The 18,785-nt window shown below is 38.7% G+C and overlaps 1 protein-coding gene across 2 annotated transcripts in view; it reads right to left on the bottom strand.

The window, feature by feature from the left end:
- LOC123327728 (putative uncharacterized protein C6orf183) overlaps positions 1 to 18,785 on the bottom strand; it is a 61,998-nt gene that overhangs the window by 26,418 nt on the left and 16,795 nt on the right. For both annotated transcript variants that reach the window (XM_044924381.2, XM_044924382.2), the window contains exons 2-5: positions 10,564 to 10,727; positions 8,397 to 8,469; positions 7,918 to 8,028; positions 953 to 1,066 (exon numbers count right to left, since the gene is read on the bottom strand). In XM_044924381.2, coding sequence (XP_044780316.2) covers positions 953 to 1,066; positions 7,918 to 8,028; positions 8,397 to 8,469; positions 10,564 to 10,700 — 435 coding nt within the window. In that variant the 5' untranslated portion in view covers positions 10,701 to 10,727. The remainder of the gene's footprint in view (positions 1 to 952; positions 1,067 to 7,917; positions 8,029 to 8,396; positions 8,470 to 10,563; positions 10,728 to 18,785) is intronic.

The raw sequence follows: 18,785 nt of genomic DNA, 5'->3' as shown, positions 1-18,785 counted from the left end.
CTAAGAGTCAGACACGACTGAGCGACTTCACTTTCACTTTTCACTTCCATGCATTGGAGAAGGAAATGGTAACCCACTCCAGTGTTCTTGACTGGAGAATCCCAGGGACGGGGGAGCCTGGTGGGCTGGTGTCTATGGGGTTGCACAGAGTCGGACACGACTGAAGCGACTTAGCAGCAGTAGGAAGTTGCTGTATAACACAGGGAACTCAGTCTGGTGCTCTGGGATGACCTAGAGGAGTGAGATGAGGGGCTGGGAGGGAGGCTCCCGAGGGAGGGGATATATGTATACTTATATCTGATTATTGTTGTATGCAGAAACCAACACAATATTGTAAAGCAATTATCCTCCAATTAAACATAAAAATTAAAAAAAATAGAACTACCATGTCATCCAGCAATCCCATTTTTGGGTATATATATCAATGAAAACAAAATCAGTATTTTAAAGCGATATCTGTATTTCAACATTCCATTGCAGCATTATTCATAATAGTCAAGATATGAAAACCTAAGGGCCTGTTGATGGATGAATGGATAAAGAAAATGTGGTAAAAATACATATAATGGAATATTATTCAGCCATGAAGAGGAGGGGAATCCTAATATTTGTAATAACATGAATAAATCTGGAGGACATTATGCTAAATGGAATAAGCCAGACAGAGAAAAAGACAAATACTGTGTGGTATCCCTTTTATGTGGCATCTAAAAAAAAAATGTCAAACTCAGAGAAGCAGAGAATAGAACAGTGGTAACCAGGGGCTGGGGTTTAGGGGAAAAGGGGAGATGTTGGCCAAAGGGTACACATTTATAGTTTATGTAGCATGAATAAGTCTAGAGATATAATGCACAGGCATGATGACTAGATAAATAATAGCACTGACAAGCTTAATGACCATTTTGTTTCATTATAGAAAATAGCCCATTGATTCTGTTCATGGGCTTCCTACCTTGTAAAAAGGATAAAGTTGCTCCATGATCTTACTGTGATGGCAAAATCTCTTCCACCTAAGCATGTGTAAATATTTACTCTGGGCCAGCTGGGTAATTCTCTCTGTATAATGCTTTAACAACAACAACAACAAAAATTAATGAGAATACAATTAGGAAGCAAGGAAGGAGGGGTGTTCTCAGTCGTGACTGACTCTTTGTGACCCAGTGGACTGTAGCCCGCCAGGCTCCTCTGTCCATAGGATTCTCCAGGCAAGAATACTGGAGTGGGTTGCCATTTCCTCCTCCAGGGGATCTTCCCACCCCAGGGATTGAAACCATGTCTCCTGCATTGGCAGGTGGGTTCTTTACCAACTGCACCATGGGAAGACTGCATTAAACCTTAAGAACAAAAATAATAGGAAAATAAGTTTGGCTGTTTTGGAAGGATCTATCAATACTTTCTACATGAAGATCATAAAATTAAGAAACCTGGCTCAATATACCATTCAAATTTAAATAGATATTTTGTCAATCCAACAGATTATAATTTCATCTATCAGTTGTTGAAATTTTAACAGTGACATAAAAGCCTATAAAATTATCTAAAGCTAAGCTTAAAATTTTTTAAAAAACTGAAGATTATGAATCTAAAGTACAAATAACATTATAAAGGAGATTATAGCTTTTAACCTTAGATCAAGAATTTTACTTATACTTAAGTGTAGTCAAATGGAGAAGGCAATGGCACCCCACTCCAGTACTCTTGCCTGGAAAATCCATGGACAGAGGAGCCTGGTAGGCTACAGTCCATGGGGTCACTAAGAGTTGGATACGACTGAGCAACTTCACTTTCACTTTTCACTTTCATACATTGGAGAAGGCAATGGCACCCCACTCCAGTACTCTTGCCTGGAGAGTCCCAGGGATGGGGGAGCCTGATGGGCTGCCGTCTATGGGGTCGCACAGAGTTGGACACGACTAAAGCGACTTAGCAGCAGCAGCAAGTGTAGTCAAATCAGCCAATTCTTAAAAAATGTTATTTCTGATAAAAAATAATACTGCTATGATGGAATAAGTAGGATCAGATGCACCCTTCTATCATAAACAATTAGAAAATAGGGCAAATTACACAAAGCAACTGTTTACTGACATGCAACAACAGGCAATGCAGAACTCTTGTCCTTGAGAGAAAGGAAACAAATGAAATGAGCTCTGGTTTTCTGTCTGAAGAAGGCAGTTTTTGAACTAGAATAGGAAATCAGAGCATGATGGTCTCTCTGAGTTAAGGATAGAGAAATCAAGTTTGGGAAGTTGAGTCAGCTGGAGTTGACAGGGCAGAGTAATGGAGAGGAGAAAGTTACGCAGAAAAAGGGCTCCAGAAACCTACACAGAGATTTCTGAGTTCTTTGCTGACTATTAAGCACTGCATGCAGAGGGTGGAACTCTCTGAGGCTCTGCAAAGAATAGCAAACTAGGGAATTGTAAACTGAACATTTCTCAGAGTTCAAACAGAACTAGAAGACATTCAACTTTCAATCTGACAGAGTAAAGAGTCCTCACTAAATACCTGGGGCATTCAGCAGAGACATAAAAGGGGTGACAATTTAGTAAGAAGAATAAACTATGTCTGGAGTAAAAGTTACTCTAAACCTGCTCTAGGAAAGCTTCAAGACCAAGCCTTGTAAGTGTGAAACTGATCTATAACTTAATTGCCTGCTAGAATGAAGTATAACATCCTTAAAGGAATATAAAAAAAATCAGCATTCAGCAATGTAAAACTGCAATGCCTAGCCTCTAGGAAAAATTACTAGACATGCAAAGAAGCAGAAAAATATGACCTATAAGATGGATAAAAATTAATGAAGAGAAACAGGCCCAGAAATGGCACCAGTGATAAAATTAGCAAACAAGGACTTTAAAAGAGTTTTTATTACTATGCTCAGTATGTTCAAGAATTGAAAGGAAAATGTGAACATAATAGAGAAATGAAAAATATTTTAAAAAGTTAAATAGAGCTTTTAGAAATGAAGACTACAATATATGAAATAAAAAATTCATTGGATAGGATTAACATCAGATTAGAACTGGACATGGAACAATGGACTGATTCAAAATTGGAAAAGAAATATATCAAGGCTGTATATTATCACCCTGCTTACTTAACTTATATGAAGAGTACATCATGCTAAATGCCAGGTGGGATGAATCACAAGCTGGAATCAAGATTGCCAGGAGAAATATCAACAACCTCAGATATGCAGATGATACCACTCTAATGGCAGAAGGTGAAGAGGAATTAAAGAGCCTCTTAATCAGGGTAAAAGAGGAGAGTGAAAACCTGGCCTAAAACTCAACATTCAGAAAACTAAGATCATGGCATCTGGTCCCATCACTTCATGGCAAACAGATGGGGAAATAATGGAAACAGTGACAGATTTTATTTTTTTTCTGAGCTCCAAAATCACTGCAGATGGTGACTGCCCCCACGAAATTAAAAGATGCTTGCTCCTTGGAAAGAAAGCTATGACAAACCTAGACAGCACATTAAAAAGCTGAGACATCACTTTGCTATATACATATAGTCAGTGCCATGGTTTTTCCAGTAGTCATGTATGTAGTGAGAATTGGACCATAAAGAAGGCTGAGTGCAGAAGAATTGATGCCTTCAAATTGTGGTGCTGGAGAAGACTCTTGAGAGTCCCTTGGACAGCAAGGAGATCAATCCAGCCAATGCTAAAGGAAATCAGTCCTGAATATTCATTGGAAGGACTGATGCTGAAGCTGAAACTCCAATACTTTGCACATCTGATGGGAAGAGCTGACTCATTGGAAAAGACCATGATGCTGGGAAAAATTTAGGACAGGAGGGGAAGGTGGGAACAGAGGATGAGATGGTTGGATGGCATCACAGACAAAGGACATGAGTCTGAGCAAACTCAGGAGATAGTGAAGGACAGGGAAGCCTGGCATGCTACAGACCAAGGGGTCACAAAGAGTCAGACAAGACTTAGCAGCTGAACAACAATAGGAGCAGCAGCGGATTAGACAGTGAAGAAGAAATGGTTAGTAAACTTGAAGATATAGCAATAGAAACTATACAAAATGAAGCATGGAGGGGGTGAACAGAAAAATTTAACAGAGCCTCAGTGACTTATGGAAGATATGAAGTGATTTAACATATATGTCTAGGCTTCTCAAGTGATGCTAGTGGTAAAGAACCCACCTGCCAATGCAGGTAGATATAAGAGACACAGGTGTGATCCCTGGGTTGGGAGGATCCCCTGGAGGAGGGCATGGCAACCCACTCCAGTATTCTTGCCTGGAGAATCCCATGGATGGAGGAGCTTGGCAGGCTGCAGTCAATAGAGTGCAGAACAGACACGACTGAAGTATGCACGAATGAAACATATATGTCTCTGCAGTCCCAAAAGGACAAGTAGGGATATAAAATACATTTGGAGAAATAACAGTTGAAAAAAATTTTAATTGATAAAAATGATAAAATCACAATCCAAGAAGTTCAACCAACTCCAAGCAAGAGAAACACAAAGAAAACCTCATCAAGGAACATCATAATCAAATAGCTTAAAACCATTAAGAGAAAATCTTTTTTTTTTAAATTTTATTTTATTTTAAACTTTACATAATTGTATTAGTTTTGCCAAATATCAAAATGAATCTGCCACAGGTATACATGTGTTCCCCATCCTGAACCCTCCTCCCTCCTCCCTCGCCATTCCCTCCCTCTGGGTCGTCCCAGTGCACCAGCCCCAAGCATCCAGTATCGTGCATCGAACCTGGACTGGCAACTCGTTTCATACATGATATTTTACATGTTTCAATGCCATTCTCCCAAATCTTCCCACCCTCTCCCTCTCCCACAGAGTCCATAAGACTGTTCTATACATCAGTGTCTCTTTTGCTGTCTCGTACACAGGGTTATTGTTACCATCTTTCTAAATTCCATATATATGCGTTAGTATACTGTATTGGTGTTTTTCTTTCTGGCTTACTTCACTCTGTATAATAGAGTCCAGTTTCATCCACCTCATTAGAACTGATTCAAATGTATTCTTTTTAATGGCTGAGTAATACTCCATTGTGTATATGTACCACAGCTTTCTTATCCATTCATCTGCTGATGGACATCTAGGTTGCTTCCATGTCCTGGCTATTATAAACAGTGCTGCGATGAACATTGGGGTACACGTGTCTCTTTCCCTCCTGGTTTCCTCAGTGTGTATGCCCAGCAGTGGGATTGCTGGATCATAAGGCAGTTCTATTTCCAGTTTTTTAAGGAATCTCCACACTGTTCTCCATAGTGGCTGTACTAGTTTGCATTCCCACCAACAGTGTAAGAGGGTTCCCTTTTCTCCACACCCTCTCCAGCATTTATTACTTGTAGAGTTTTGGATCGCAGCCATTCTGACTGGTGTGAAATGGTACCTCATAGTGGTTTTGATTTGCATTTCTCTGATAATGAGTGATGTTGAGCATCTTTTCATGTGTTTGTTAGCCATCTGTATGTCTTCTTTGGAGAAATGTAACAAAAGAATAAAAAGTATTAGGAAATGGAAACAATGCAAACCAGAAGACAATAGAGCAACACATTTAAAGAGATAAAAGGGAAAAAATATCAGCCTAGAATACCATATTGAACAAATATACCTTTCTAAAATGAAGGCAAACAAAGACCTTTTTTTTTTATTCAAACAAATACCAACAGAATTTGTCCTTGGCACATCTGTTCTACAAGAAATGTTAAATTAAGTTCTTTAGGCAGAAGATAAATGATAACATATGGAAACTTGGATTCTACCAAGCTTTCTCAAAGCTTTTGCCCGTCTAGTCAAAGTTATGGTTTTTCCAGTAGTCATGTATGGATATGAGAGTTGGACTATAAAAAAGCTGAGTGCCGAAGAATTGATGCTTTTGAATTGTGGTGTTGGAGAAGACTCGAGAGTCCCTTGGACAGTAAAGAGATCAAACCAGTCAATCCTAAAGGAACTCAGTCCTGTATATTCATTGGAAGGACTGATGCTGAAGCTGAAACTCAATATTTTGGCCACCTGATGCAGAAAAGTGACTCACTGGAAAAGACCCTGATGCCAGAAAAGATTGAAGGCAGGAGAAGAAGGGGACTGCAGAGGATGAGATTGGTTGGATAGCATCACTGACTCTATGGACATGAGTTTGATCAAGCTCCGGGAGTTGGTAATGGACAGGGAGGCCTGGCATGCTGAGGTCCACAGGGTCGCAAAGAGTTGGACACAACTGAGTGACTGAACTGAACTGAAGCTTTTTCAGCCTCTGAACTATTGATGTTTGGGACTGAATAATTCTTTGCAGTGAAGGGGTGGTTCTGTGCATTGCAGGATGTTTAGCAGCATCCCTGGCCTCTACTCACTAGAAGCCAGTAGCAACCCACTGCTGCCGCCAAGTCACTTCAGTCGTGTCCAACTCTGTGCAACCCCATAGACGGAAGCCCACCAGGGTCCCCCGTCCCTGGGATTCTCCAGGCAAGAACACTGGAGTGGGTTGCCATTTCCTTCTCCAAAGCATGAAAGTGAAAAGTGAAAGAGATGTCACTCAGTCGTGTCCGACCCTCAGCGACCCCGGGGACTGCAGCCTTCCAGGCTCCTCCATTCATGGGATTTTCCAGGCAAGAGTACTGGAATGGGGTGCCATTGCAACCCACTCCCCTCCCCAAATTATGACAGCCAAAAATGTCTTGTCAAGCATCTCCAACCTTTACCCTCCCCTCCTTTTCTCTCCCACAAGAAACACTGATACACACGAAGGAATGAAGAGTACCAGAAATATTAGGGAAAGAGAATCCTGGATGAAAATAATGATATTAGTTTGACTTGCAAACAAAATCTGAATATTTTTGTTTCTTTATGATTTAGTTATTAGTTAATTGCTAACTTATTACTTATTATTAGTTGCTAATAATCTACTTTGTATGCATAGTGAGGTTGTAACTCAAACACAAGAGTAAAGAACAATGAATTTTTAAAATCGAAACAGTACATGCTTATTATAAATTTTTTTTTAGTTTTAGAAAAATTATAAAATTTTAAAAATAATTTCTATTATAAAAAATTTAGAAAATGCATAAAAGCAAAAAAAGGAAATTCATTGTTTGCCATTCAAAGACAGTAATTACTAACATTTTGGCCTATGTCTGCTCTTCAAGTGATTTTTCTGTACACTACATGACCATTATTGTAATATACAGACACACATGTTTTTGTTACCTAATATTACATAACACAATAATTCTTTATGCAGAAAATCTTTAAAGGCAGAACAATAATCTATCAAATACCATACTGTTTTTCTTAACTCTCCTATGATTAGACATTTAGGCAACTCCAATTTTTTCACTTTTATTATAATGCTGCAATAATGATCTTTATGGAATATCTTCCCCCACTCCCCATGTTGTGAGTTATTTTCTTATAACTCTTATATTATAAAAGTTATAATTATAATTATATTTTATAATTGTAAGTTAAATTATAATTATATTTTCTTATAATCTCTTGTGAGAGATTTCCAGAAATATCTTCCTTAGGTCAGCCAACAGTTTTTGAGGTCTGCAACTATCTTAGTCAATGTTGTATTGCTTCCTAATACCAGCACAGGGAGTAACTAGTAGAAACTTTGCCAATTGTCTAGTGCCTGTAACTAAGCTGAACTTAAATGGCATGTTGTAGCTGTTGTTCAGTTGCTAAATCGTGTCTGGCTCTTTGTGACCCCATGGACTGCAGCACTTCAGGCTTCCCTGTCCTTCACTATTTCCTGGAGTTTGGCATGGGTCTCTAGCAAAGAAGAGCATTTATATTAACCAAATTCTGCAAACCATACATATAGAGAATATTGTACCCTGGCCAGAGGACATACCAGAAAGCCAGTTTTGTTCATACATTTCTACTAAATTTCAAATCTCCTTTTCAAATTACAAAATGACTCTTACCTGCAACAGAAGCAAAGGTACATTTTCAGGAGTGTACTCTCTCCTTAGGCAGCTCTCTAGCTCCCTCTGCATGACATCTGGTTGAATAACAAGGGACTTTGACTCAGCCACCTGAACCCCGGAGAACAGAGCAAGCAAAGAAAGGGAAAGAAGGAAACAAAACAATCAGTGTCTATGACAGAAAATGACATACAATTTCTGGTAGCTTTCATATGTTATACTGTTATACCTAAGATTTCAAATAATTATTTTTAACATCACAAATCAAGGAACTGTAAAGTGGAACACTCTACAAAAATCAGATATCTCCGAAGGATTGGCCTTCTCTGGTCCAGCAGTGAGTTGAATGTTTTTTCTTTGTAAACACTGTCAGTAAGATCAGCTGCTTGTTTACAAAAAGTTTTCCTTGTCAAGAGTTTCCAACAACTTAGCAAATCCTAATTCACTGTTGTATTGAAATAGCCCATTGTTTTACTCACCTGTAAAGTTTTCTTTAGGGCCAGTTCCCTTTCTCTTCTAAAGTAAGAGATGTCCTTGGGCATTCGAACAGAGCTGCAGAGAATTTTATGCAACAGAAGTTGTAATTATAGAAGCTATTATAAATCAGGTTAAAGACTGTTGCTATTGTTTAGTCGCTAAGTCAAGTCTTACTCTTTGCGACCCCATAGACTGCAGAGCACCATGCTTCCCTGTCCTTCACTATCTCCTGGAGTTTGCTCAAACTCATGTTCATTGCGTCTGTGATGCTATCCAACCATCTCATCCTCTATCACCCACTTCTCCTCCTGCCCTGATTAATCTGCAACTCCACAACTGCTCATTTCTAAATAAATATATTATACTGGATTATTGGTGGCATGTAAAGGCCACAGGCTTCTGCCTTAGAATCTCTCTTGTGTACACCTCACTCCTGTTAAACCTTAACTTGGGCCAGATGGCCTCTCCTTCTGCTCACAAATACACAGTCTTTCCTTTTACCCCAACTTCTCTCTCTAGAAACAGAGACAGTGGTGAGGACGTTTCTTACCCCTACCCATAGTTCCTTCTATAATCTCATTTCTAACAATTACTGTGCTTATCAGACCTCTATCTCATCGATTTTATTTGACACATAAAATCAGTATTATTCAAACAAAATGTTTTTATTTTTGTGTTCTAGCTCAGTTATCTGGAGGGTGAAAATTGATCCTTAAATATCAAACATGAACTACTTTGGAAATTATCTTAACCAAATTTTCTGCTTCAAAAAATTTATTCATCTCTAGGAAAAACACTGCAGAAGTGCTTGCTTAAGCACCCTCATTGACTGTTGTCCAAGCCTAACCATGAGGAAGGTGTTTGCACCAGGGACTCTGACATAAGGAAGTACAAGCAGCATTGCCCTGGGGTCTGATAAGAGGTGGGACCCTGGGTCAGAAAGAGGGATCCTCTCCACATTGGGTGTAAGATACACCCCAGGGCTTGGCCGCTTCGGGAACATTAAAACCATGGTGCAAATGTTACTGTATTAAGATGGGACTCTTAATACAGACTCTTGCAAACACTGGCAAGGGGACCACAGGAGATCATTCTGGAATACATGTGAGAAATGAGATTTGAAGGGGATTGTAGTCAGTAAAGTTCAGATTAATATTGTTCATGTGACCATTTATCAGTCCTCCTTGAATAAGTTTTAAGGGAAGATGAAAATAGATCGTTAGTTTATATACTTATCAGCAGTTCACCCCACTGGAATCATGGTCCTGTTTCTCAAAGGAACACCAGGCTGACAGTCAGAAGGCCTCTCAATCATGTGGGACTAAGAAACCCATGAGCCAGCTATGTTGAATTCCCAACTGCAGTTGGAATAATGCCTTCTCTTATCTCATGTCTTGGTTTTGATGAAAAAAGATACAAGTTTTGAAAGGGCCTTGAGGGTAAAAGCATGAATAAATCAAAGGTATAATTTCTGTGATTACTGGGTACCTGTATCCTGGCTACAGCCTCACAGGGATGGAAAACCAGTAACCACCTAGAAAGGGGACCAGCTACTAAACAGGCAGTCAGGGAAACAGAAGAAACCCATTCTTTCCCTGCCCTCTTGTCTTCTAATTCTTTGGCATGCTGGGAGTTTGGGTGGGATTCAGGGTTCAGCTCTCTGACCCTCTCTTGTTCAGATCATGCCTTTCCTCTCAGTTAACCTCAAAGTGTCTGTGAATGACCTAAAGAGTTCAATTGTTATCATTGGCAGCATTTACCTATAGAATAGTTCTTAATAGAACATCATTTTGCAGAATTCACTATCAAATACCTCATATTATTTTTGTTTTGAAATTTCTCATCAAAATCAAGGTCAAATTCAGTTAAAATATCATTGAAAAAATAAGGTTTCATTGACTATGGTTTGTATAATAGCTTCTGGAATCTTAAGACAATGATATGTGTGAGATGGAAGAGCACTTTTTCATTTTCTTTGGTAGCACATTGCCTCTAAATGCCTTGATGATTCTAGAATATAGGAAAGCCTTAAGGGCAGCAGTCAAGCCTGAGCTTGAGATGCTGCCAAATGTCCAAGTAAAAAGGAGAGGGGGGCTTTGATGGAGATTATGGGATGTGAGTAGGGGTTGCAGCTCTTGAAGACCATGCCTTCACACTGCCACTATTTACCTGTAAGTTTGATGAGCTGACCCCTGGAGAGTCCATTGTTCTTCTATCTCAGACTTCAGCTCACTCAATTGTGTAGCCAGTTCTTTTTCCAACACCTGGATCCTTTCTGTGGAAGCGATCTTATAAATTTCATCCATGGTTTGCAATTACTAATTTTCTGATCCCTGAAAAAAAAAAAGAGCACAAAACTCGTGGCTGATTCCCTTGGTGACCATTATTCAATGTGTGAGACTTTGTCTATCATTGTCCAAGAAATCACGTCAACTCTGTGGAAATGTATGCTTTTGTAATTTGGAGAAACAGCTGGATTAGACTATCATTTATGAGTTAATCACTGTTTGGTAAATAGTAGAGAAAATATAGGTTATATCTCCATTGATCATCTTTGTTTAGCCCTGTTCACCTTTAGAAATATCTCTATTCCAGCTTTGATTGTGCTGCTGCTGCTGCTAAGTCGCTTCAGTCGTGTCCGACTCTGTGCGACCCCAGAGATGGCAGCCCACCAGGCCCCCCCATCTCTGGGATTCTCCAGGCAAGAACACTGGAGTGGGCTGCCATTTCCTTCTCCAATGCATGAAAGTGAAAAGTGAAAGTGAAGTTGCTCAGTTGTGTCCAACTCCTAGAGAGTCCAATTTATTAAATGAGATTGAATCCCCCCTGCCTGACCTCCATTGTCTTCATAAAGGCTTGTGGGGCTTACACACTAAATGTTTGAGTGGTGGTCACTTCTGCTTTCTATCACTTCTGCTGGAACAAATAATAGGTATGTACAGGATCCCTCTACATGCCTAAAGCATATCTCCATAACTCTTCTGAGAGCATGAGCTTCTGACCAGAGGGAATAGACTGTGGGTGGAGAGCTGTGTAACATGGTCATCATCCATGTAACTTCTGGACTCAGAAGAAAATCATGCTTATGTATATGAAAGTATTTTCTTAATTTTAAATGCTTATATTTGTCCTATACCTTTTATAAATAAAATAGTTGATGACCGCACCCTCCCCTACTCCTCACCACCACCCCAGTTCACAGCCTGTCAGATTCAATACAACTGTATGCTAAGTACTTAGTATCAATATTCTTATTAGCAACACAGATTAACTTCATGACCCAGAATGAGACACATCGATTGCAAGAGATTCAGTAGATGACGTGTTTCCTCTCCTACTGCTGCACTCGTCTGTCCTGGACAAGGGGGTAAAGTCAACTTGGGCCACCTTAAGGAAGTTTAAAAGCTTAAATCTTCCTTTTAAGATTTTCATTTTTCATTATCAGAGGTATTTCCTCAAGTCAATCTGCTGGATTTTCAAAAAAATATGTAAGATATAGAGCTTTTTTTGTGTGTGTGTGTGTAGAGGCTACCTTTGGAAGCCTATTTATTCTTTTTATAAATATTATAAATAGAAATGAGCATCGTGCTCAGTCAAGGTTGTGAACCTGCAGAGTTATAAATCTGTCATGTTTGGCACACTGCTAGAGCTCAATAAAATGCACTGTTGTTGTTCTCAGCAAAAGCAAAATGTTATGAAAACTATTTGCCACTTGGCAGTGAGTGTCCTTTCAAGTTGGGCAAACAGTTAAACAGCTGCCTTAACAGCTGCATTCCAACTAGCAGCCAAGAGTGGTAGCAACACAGACTGACATTTTTCTCCCAAAGGGTGGACATTCTGCTTTTATTTTTTGATCCATTTTCAACACTTCACAGCTCAGAAATGAGAACATTTATTCCTGCATCACTTAGCTTGCTACACAGTCAAATACAGTATTCACAAAATTAACATAAGGAGAGGTTGGTCATTGCCAACTGTCCATGAAATGCATCCAACCCAGAGGAATCCACGCCTGCTAAGCACTCATGACTAGTGTTAAAGCGACAAACAACTGTTTATTCTGGGAGGGGAAAGGTGGGTTCCTTTTATTGAGCACCTACTCTGTGTGAGGCAGGCACTGGGCTCTCATTTAGTCTCAGAAAAGATTCTCAAGAATTGTTTCAATAGTGTTTTTTTTAAATAAATACATTTAATTATCAATTGTAAACAAACCAAAATCCCCTTTATTAACTATGTTTAAAAAGTGATAGAGTCTAAGCTGTAAGAAAAAGATGGTAAGATTAGCTTGACCAGGGTGTGAGGGTGTTCAGTGTGTAAAGTGGGCTTCAAAGGGTTCAGGGATGTTAAGAGAAATACTTAGTAACTTTAGAGTATTATAGGAAAATGTATAATTAATGTCAAAAACTTCAAAGTGACTACAAAAAGAATGGAAATGCAACACAGACCTTCCCAAGCTAATGGGGCAGGTGGGGGCGGTGAGGAATAGGAAATGGGTCTTTTAAATCCAATAGAGGGTAGGAAAAGAGAAAAAAAGAGAAAGAAGTATGTAAGAAATGAAGTCAAATATTTTGGTAACTGTGATAAATGTAAATGGCTAAAGCCCATCTATCAAAACACATGAATCAGCAGTTTTGAACATTTTTAAAGCCACTAACATTTGGTAATGTGATGTGTACCAAAATAAAACAATGATTTTTATTCTAGCAAATGCCAGAATAGAATTTAAACTGTAAGCAAGTCTCCTCTGTATCACCATGGGGCAATTCTATCTTCTTCATGAAGACCTGCACTCTATAATCTCCTTATGTAAACCACTTCTGATACTTGGTCATCTTTGATCATCAACATATTCTTCCTCTGTACAGATGAAATTTCTCTTGTTATACATTATATGCCTTCTGGATCAGTAAGACTATTACAACAAAAAGTCACAGCCATCAGTGGCTTAAAGAACAAAATTGATTAAATGTGACTAATGTAATGTGTTTGGAAAATGTGTGTAAAGTAATGTGTCTGCTCCTCTTGGACATTCAGTGACCCTGGTTCCTTCCAAGTCAGTGCCATCATCCCCTAGGCATTGTTCAAACAAACATATTCGTGTTTTCTCTTTAGTGTGGCTATAGAACATGATCTTTAGTTGGATGAAGGGACGCAGACAGATATATTTGATGTTCTGAATTGGTTAACCTGCTTCTACTTCTAGTTTGTTGTTGTTGTTCAGTTACTCAGTCATGTCCAACTCTGAGACCCTGTGGACTGCAGCATGCCAGGATTCCCTGTCCTTTGCTATCCCCCAGAGTTTGCTCAAACTCCTGTCCATTGAGTTGATGATGTCATCCAACCACCTCATCCTCTGTCACCTGCTTCTCTTCCTGCCCTCAGTCTTTCCCGGCATCAGGATTTTTTTCAGTGAGTTTACCAAGAGCTTTGTTTCTTTGGCATCTATTGAGCTGTGCTGCGCTTAGTCACTCAGTTTTTGCAACCCATGGACTGTAACCTGCCAGGCTTCTCTGTCCATGGGGACTCTCCTGGCAAGAATACTAGAGTGGGTTGCCATGCCCTTCTCCCAACCCAGGGATTGAACCCAAGTCTCCTGCATTGCAGGCAGATTCTTTTAACAGCTGAGGTACCTATTGAGATTAGCATGTGATTTTATTTTTTAATATGGTGAATTTCACAGATAATCTATTGTTAAAGGCAAAACTGCTTTTTTGGAATAAATCCCACTTGGTAATGACCTTTTTTTTTTTTTTTTAAAGTAAAATGAACTCACTTTGCTACCATGGTGTTCAGGATGTTTGCATTTATGTTAAAGCAGGCTTAAAATTCAAAAACCTAAGATCATGGCACCCAGTCCCATCACTTCAAGGAAAATAGATGGGGAAAAAGTAGAAACGATGACAAATTTTATTTCCATGGGCTGCAAAAATCACTGTGGATGGTGACTGCAGCCATGAAATTAAAAGATGCTTACTCTTTGGAAGGAAAGCGATGACAAACCTAGACAGTGTATTAAAGAGCAGAGACATCACTTTGCTGATGAAAGTCTGTATAGTCAAAGCTATGGTTTTTCTAGTAGTCACATATGGATGTGAGAGTTGAACCATAAAGAAGGTTGAGCACCAAAGAATGATGCTTTCGAACTGTGGTGCTGAAGAAGACTCTTGAGAGTCCCTTGGCCTGCAAGATCAAACCAGTCAATCCTAAAGGAAAACAACCCTGAATATTCATTGGAAGGACTGATGCTGAAACTGAAGGTCCAATACTTTGGCTACGCAATGCAAAGAGCTGATTCATTGGAAAAGACCCTGATGATGGGAAAGATTGAGGGCAGGAGAAGAAAGGAGCAATAGAGGATGAAATGGTTGGATGCCATCACTGACTCATTGGACATGAGTTTGAGCAAACTCATGGAGATAGTGAAGTACAGGAAAGCTTGTCGTGCCACAGTCCACAAGGTTGCAAAGAAATGGACACAACTGAGCAACTGAACAACAACCTCTATATTCCAATATAATTCCTTATTACAGACTACCTTAACCTTAAAATTTTGTTTTCATGCTGTATTCCACTCTAAAGCTAGCAATTTTTTTTTTGCAGTCTACCTTTTACTATCCAAATGAAAACCTTATGATTTAAACCATACACCTCCTTCCTCTAATTCATGCAAATGTTTAAATACATAAAACTCCACAATATATTTTATTCTTGCTACTTTGAAAGTCAGTTATTTTTACCCATGTATTTGTCTTTCCTGTTGCTCTTCTTTCTGGAAGGTCTGTGCTTCCATTTGAGTTCATTTTCCTTTACCCTGAAGAACTTCCTTTAATATTTTTCATAGTGTGGGTCTGCTATTGATGGATTCTCTCAACTTTTATTTGTCTGAATAAGTCTTTATTTTTACTATGATCTCTAAAGGTATTTTATCTGGATACAAATTTGACAGATTTTTTTTCTTTCAGCAGTTTAAATGTCTTTTGGCTTCCATAATTTCAGTACAATAGTCATCTGCTTTATTGTTCCTTTGTGATAAAGTAATGTGCCTTGTTTTCTCTTGCTGCTTTTAAGACTTCATCTTTGTCAGCAGTTCAGCTACAATACACTTATTTACCTAATCCTTTGCATATATCCTTGCTGTGGATTAAGGTTCATTGAACTTCTTTAATGTTTGAAATGATGTCTATCACCAGTTTTGGAAATTTCTTGACTATTATGTTTTCATATATTGCTTCTACCCCTTTTTCTAATACTTATCCTTCTATGACTCTAATTAATATATGTTAAATTGCTTCCCCATATTCCATATATCTCTTATACTAGTTTTATTCTTTCCATTCTTTTTGTCTCTGTGCTTCAGTTTTGTGTATTATCAACTTATCTGTCCTCAAGTTCACTCTTTGCTCAGTCCAAGCTATTGTTAAAACTATAAATGAATTCTCAATTTTAGCTATTATATTTTTTAAATCTATAATGCATGTTAAATCATTTTTATAGATTCCAATTCTGTCAAAATTATCCATCATTTTATCTATTTTGTCCCATCTTTTCCTTTTCTTCCCTGCACATAAATAATTATTTAAAAAACTCTGCCTGCTAATTCCAATATCTGGATCATCTACGGATCTGCTTTAATCATTTGCATTTTCTCTTATCACTCACATTTTCTTGCCTCTTCTCAAGTCTTGTAATTTATTATATGCCATATTTTGGGTTTAAAATGAACAAATGGGACTTGTAATGATGTTATTTTCCCTCATAAAGGTTCTCCATTTCCTCTGTTAGATGCATAATTTGAAGGGCTGACCACCTTAATACAACAAGGAACTGAACTAAATTGGTGCTGGATTCCAATTTTAGACTCAGTCTACCTCTTGCTTTTTTTTCTTAAGGTGTGGCTCACTTGGACTTCTGATGGGTAGCTTGGGAGGTCTATTTCCTTTCAACACTTAAACACTATGGGAGATTCAGTCTGCCCTTTGGGAGTTTTGTTTAGCTCATTAGCCTCCCACCTCATGTAGCCTGAAAATCTGGCAAAGTCTTGAGAGGAAAATTTATCAAGTGTTCCATGTTGATTTCTGTCATTAGTGGAAATTTGTCTTCAAAGCACTGTGGATAGATTTCACCATGACTTTGCAGTCCACCTTATTTCTTGGATATGGCCTTCTAAGGCTTCTGACTCATAGTTGGCCATTCCCTTCCTTCTCATGCCTGAAATTCCCTCCTTCAAAAGTTTTGAGCTTAGCCTCCCATTCCATCAAGTTCAATATCTGGCAAAAACTTGAAGAAGAGACTTGTCGTATGTTTGATGCAGTCCCTTTTTCTTATTGTTCAGTCTCTCAGTCATATCCAACTCTTTGCAACCTCTGGGACTCCAGCATGCCAGGCATCCCTGTCCTTCACTATCTCTTGAGTTTTCTCAAACTCATGTCCATTGAGTGGGTGATGCCACTCATCCATCTAACTCCTTTGTTGCCCCATTCTCCTCCTGCTCTCAATCTTTCCCAGCATCAGAGTCTTTTCCAGTGAGTTTGCTCTTTGCATCAAGTGGTCAAAGTTTGGAGCTTCAGCTTTAGCATAAGTCCTACCAATGAATATTCAGGGTTGATATCCTTTAGGATTGACTGGTTTGATCTCCTTACAGTCCAAGGGATTCTTAAGAGTCTTCCCCAACACCACAGTTCAAAAGCATCAATTATTTGGTGCTCAGCCTTATTTATGGTCCAACATCTGTACATGACCAATGGAAAAACAATAGCTTTGACTAAATGGACCTTTGTCGGCAAAGTAATGTCTCTGCTTTTTAATATGCTATCTATAGGTTGGTCATGGATTTTCTTCCAAGGAGCAAGCATCTTTTAATTTCATAGCTGCAGTCACCATCTGCAGTGATTTTGGAGCCCCCCCAAATAAAATCTGTCACTGTTTCCATTGTTTTCCCATATATTGTCATGAAGTGATGGGACTGGATACTATGATCTTAGTTTTCTGAATGTGAGTTTTAAGCCAACTTTTTCACTCTCCTCTTTCACTTTCATCAAGAGGCTCTTTAGCTCTTCTTTGCCTTTTGCCATAAGGGTGGTATCTTTGGGGATCTGAGGTTATTGATATTTCTCCCGGCAATCTTGATTCCAGCTTGTGCTTTATCCAGCCCGGTCTTTTGCATAATATACTCTGCATATAAGTTAAATAAGCAGGGTGACAATATACAGCCTTGACATACACCTTTCCCTATTTGGAACCAAGGTAAATTGGAAGTGGTCAAACAGGAGATTACAAGAGTGAACACTGACATTTTAGGAGTCAGTGAAGTAAAATGGATTACTATCATGTTGAATGGTTTGCCTTGAAAACAAACTGAGATCATTCTGTCATTTTTGAGATTGCACCCAAGTACTCCATTTTGGACTCTCTTGTTGACTATGAATGGACTCTCTTGTTGACTATTGAGGGCTACTCCATTTCTTCTAAGGGATTCTTGTCCATAGTAATAGATATAATGGTCATCTGAATTAAATTCCCCCATTCCCATCCATTTTAGTTCTATTATATCTATTACACCATTATATCTATTACTATGTACAAGAATCCCTTAGAAGAAATGCAGTAGCCCTCATAGAGAGTCTGAAACTTGGGTGCAATCTCAAAAATGACAGAATGATCTTGGTTCATTTCCATGGCAAACCATTCAACATCACAGTAACCCAAGTCTATGCCCTTTCTCTAGCAGGAATTTATCTCCCATGAGACTGCAGATCTTATTATGCCTTTCTTGGATAGTTCTCCAGTTTCTTTTATACTCTAGCATTCAGCAAATACCAGTCATTACTTTTCAGAATTTAAATCAAATCTGTCATGTCTGTATCCACGACCTTCAAAAACTCTCCTGGCTTGTCTTTGTTCCAGGAGAGTACCCATGCTAAAAGCAGGGTCACTGTGACCAGAATTGGTAAATGCTCTAAGAAATAAAACAGGGATTGTCAAGTGACCCAGGAAGGCACTTCCCTTTCTGGAATTTTCATTCTTCTAGTTTTCATTTTGTCTATAATTTTCAAATGACTTTAAACATATGACTTTTTAATTTATCTGTTTTAGTGGGAGTGTGGCCTTTCTAAATCTTACCTGAAGTAGAAATCTCAATACTTACTTGAGAGCAAATGTATTCTGATATTTTGTATCCTATGTCATTAAATCAAACTTTTAGTCACAACCCACTAGTAATCAATGTTAGGAGCCACTAATGTATCATAATCTGCATTTGGAGAAAAACTGCTCTAATAGATCTCCAGGAAAAACCAAGATGTCTGGCTGTTTGGAAGAGTTCATCTAATAGATATGGATTAAATGGACTTCAATCCTCCTTAATATTACATAAATTCTTGAAGTGTAGAATT

The sequence above is a fragment of the Bubalus bubalis genome, chromosome 10 (assembly GCF_019923935.1).
Source record: "Bubalus bubalis isolate 160015118507 breed Murrah chromosome 10, NDDB_SH_1, whole genome shotgun sequence".
Classification (NCBI taxonomy): Eukaryota; Metazoa; Chordata; class Mammalia; order Artiodactyla; family Bovidae; genus Bubalus; species Bubalus bubalis.
This window is presented reverse-complemented; position numbering and strand designations above follow the sequence as displayed.